The 2496-nt window shown below is 33.8% G+C and overlaps 1 protein-coding gene across 2 annotated transcripts; it reads right to left on the bottom strand.

Annotated features, from left to right (window-relative positions):
- Positions 1-230: 230 nt before the first annotated feature.
- Positions 231-1816, bottom strand: LOC140984072 (probable WRKY transcription factor 65). 2 transcript variants are annotated; one of them, XM_073451236.1, is made up of 3 exons: positions 1512-1816; positions 1238-1390; positions 231-970 (listed from the first exon to the last, which is right to left on the bottom strand). In XM_073451236.1, the coding sequence occupies exons 1-3, from the start codon at positions 1646-1648 to the stop codon at positions 334-336; spliced, it is 927 nt and encodes a 308-aa protein (XP_073307337.1). In that variant the 5' UTR covers positions 1649-1816; the 3' UTR covers positions 231-333. The 2 variants fall into 2 exon arrangements, with proteins under 2 accessions (XP_073307337.1, XP_073307336.1); XM_073451235.1 differs by having other exon boundaries at positions 1238-1393; positions 1512-1812.
- Between the last annotated feature and the right edge of the window lie 680 nt (positions 1817-2496).

Below are 2496 nucleotides of genomic sequence, written 5' to 3'. Positions count from 1 at the left end.
TGTTCTTTTAATTAATTTAAAACAATTTAGTTGAAAAAGAGGTAATCCAAATAAATTCGATTTAGATGTTGGATATAATGTCAGCCATTGGATTGAATAAAATAATAATGTTGCATGATGAGATAATGATTCCAATATAAAAATTATACTTTCAAGAAATAAAAATAAATTAGACTAAAAAAAAAAGAAATAAAAATAACTTTTTGATTTTAACATAAAAGAAACATGGCGCTAACTACAAGAAAATGTGATATCACCCCCTCGAATGAAACCTTTCTTTTTTAAAATAAATCAGTAAATAATTAGAGATTTTCAATATAATAATCAACCCGTTCATGACGGAAGACAAATTTGGGGAAGGCACATGGTCTCATCCCCACTGTGCCGCCGTTGCTCCATCTCCTTTTGCGCCATCCCACGGCGGAAAACAGTTGAACATTCCGGCAACTCACCGAGATCAGCAAACAGCGACTCATCTTCTTCACGCATCGTGAAAAGCATAGCCATTTCATTGTCTGTAGCAATCCTGTCCTCGGTTAAAATGGGACTTTCTAGCATGATGCAAGATGTGGATTCAAAATCAGAAAACCATCCAAATTGATCGCTCCCATTAATGATCAGCGGCCCTTCACAAAGATGGCTAAATTTGTTCTCCTCGATGATTTGTTGAGATTGATTAGAAGGGTTAATCAAGGGTTTCTTCTTCTTCTTCTCTTCTTCTTCTTCTTCTTCTTCTTCTTCTTCTTCGGATACTGAAGCTGTCAAGTTAGTAGTGGCGGCGGCTACAGAAGCCGAGCTGGAGCTGGTGGATTTTTTGTGGTTGGTATTGAGATTGTTATGCCTAGATGCCGGCCAAGGGTGGTTGTGTTCACAAGAATATGTCACCACTAGCATGTTAGGGTCCACTCTACTCCTCTCCACTTGTTTTCTTGCGGGACATCCTTTTGAACTACTACACCTGTAATATCCTCTGCAACATCGTAGGATGAATTGATTCCACCGCAATGAACTCATATGTGATCAATCGATCACAATCTTTATTCAAAAATTGATGTAGCGAAGATTTGTAATTGGTTAAGCCATTCCAAGAAATCAGGATTTTAATAACCCGATCGATCCCAAATTTAACACAGTTTCTTGCTTATAGTTTTTATATCTCTCATTAATTATTTGAAACCCGTATACAATTTTAGTTGACAAAAAAGATTGAGATTCAAATAATTAATGTTGAGAGTACCTTGGATATGGAGAACCTTTTATGGGTTTTTGGCCGTATTTTCTCCACGCCCAAGAATCAGACGGCGGAGCAGTCATATGATCACCTTTCAGCTTTAATCCTTCCACGTCTTTGATTGGAATTGACACGACTCTCTTCTGTATGCCTCCTCTCCTACTGTAAATCATATAAAATTAAATAAACAGCCCAACTACCGAAACTAATTTCTCAATAAAAATTATTCTACTGCTGATACATGCACTTGAAACCCAAAGAAATAATTTGATTATATTACCTTCTTCTGGAAGAGGAGGTGGAAGCGGTCTTGATATCTCCGGACACGGCGGAGCGAGGCGAATCTGCGCTGTTTTCCGGGGATTCATCGGAATCTACAAGTTCGCTAACAAGTCTAGTGTTAATCAATCTACTCATCTCTAACAGTACGTACTGAAGTCTCGACTGTGAAGATTTTATTTATCAGAAGATAAAGGAGATATTAATGAGAACAAGGAAACAATGGAGGAGAAATGGTGGATTGGGGGTTGTTTGTTTGCTTAGTTTTAATGGAGGGGCCAAATGCTGACAGTTGTTTAATGATATAGTTTATAGAGGACGTGCAAGCAAACGTGGTTTTAGTATATTTTAATGTTGTGTGAAAGGAACCCTCACGTTGATTTTTGTGTAGTAATTAGTAATTTAATTATGTTATTTAAATTTATTTATTAATAAAATCAACCTAATCCGTCCTACTGATTTATCAGTTTTATTATTATTTTAATTTTTGTGATTTTCGTATGTAGTTGTCAAATATCAGTTTTAGTTTGTTATATTTGTATTTTTTTTTCAAATTTAGTTTTTTTTGTATCACTTGAAATATAACGTTAACACGACGTCGGCATATTCAATAACAAGTCATTATTCATAATAAAAAATGAAATAAAACTTAAATGTTTTGCTTTCTGTAAAATATATAGATAAGTGATCTCAATTTATCCGTTGTTCCAGCTGATTTATTGCCTCTAGTGGGCAATTGAACTGTTCAATAACGCAATAATTGAGAAAAAGTTGATGTTGATTAAATATCTTTCTTAATATATATATTTTTTTAAAATAACAAATGGAATTATTCTGATAATCTTGGATAATTGTTTGCCGTTTAGTATCTATCATTTATGTCCACACCGAATTATGCTTTGTATATTCTAATTTATTTTTTGTATACCAAAATGAAATAATGTTTAGAATCGATCCTATATATATATATATATATATATATATAT

Source organism: Primulina huaijiensis, chromosome 9 (assembly GCF_012295235.1).
Source record: "Primulina huaijiensis isolate GDHJ02 chromosome 9, ASM1229523v2, whole genome shotgun sequence".
Taxonomy (NCBI): domain Eukaryota; kingdom Viridiplantae; phylum Streptophyta; class Magnoliopsida; order Lamiales; family Gesneriaceae; genus Primulina; species Primulina huaijiensis.
The sequence above is the reverse complement of the archived record's forward strand: the minus strand, read 5'-3'. Positions and strand labels throughout refer to the sequence as shown.

Excerpts from the sequence above, each read along its gene's own strand:
- LOC140984072 (XM_073451235.1), bottom strand. The coding sequence starts at position 1,648 with ATGAGTAGATTGATTAACACTAGACTTGTTAGCGAACTTGTAGATTCC. Across the intron at positions 1,394-1,511 it reads ACCTCCTCTTCCAGAAGAAG|TAGGAGAGGAGGCATACAGA; the intron begins GTAATATAATCA and ends TATGATTTACAG. Across the intron at positions 971-1,237 it reads AAAGGTTCTCCATATCCAAG|AGGATATTACAGGTGTAGTA; the intron begins GTACTCTCAACA and ends ACGATGTTGCAG.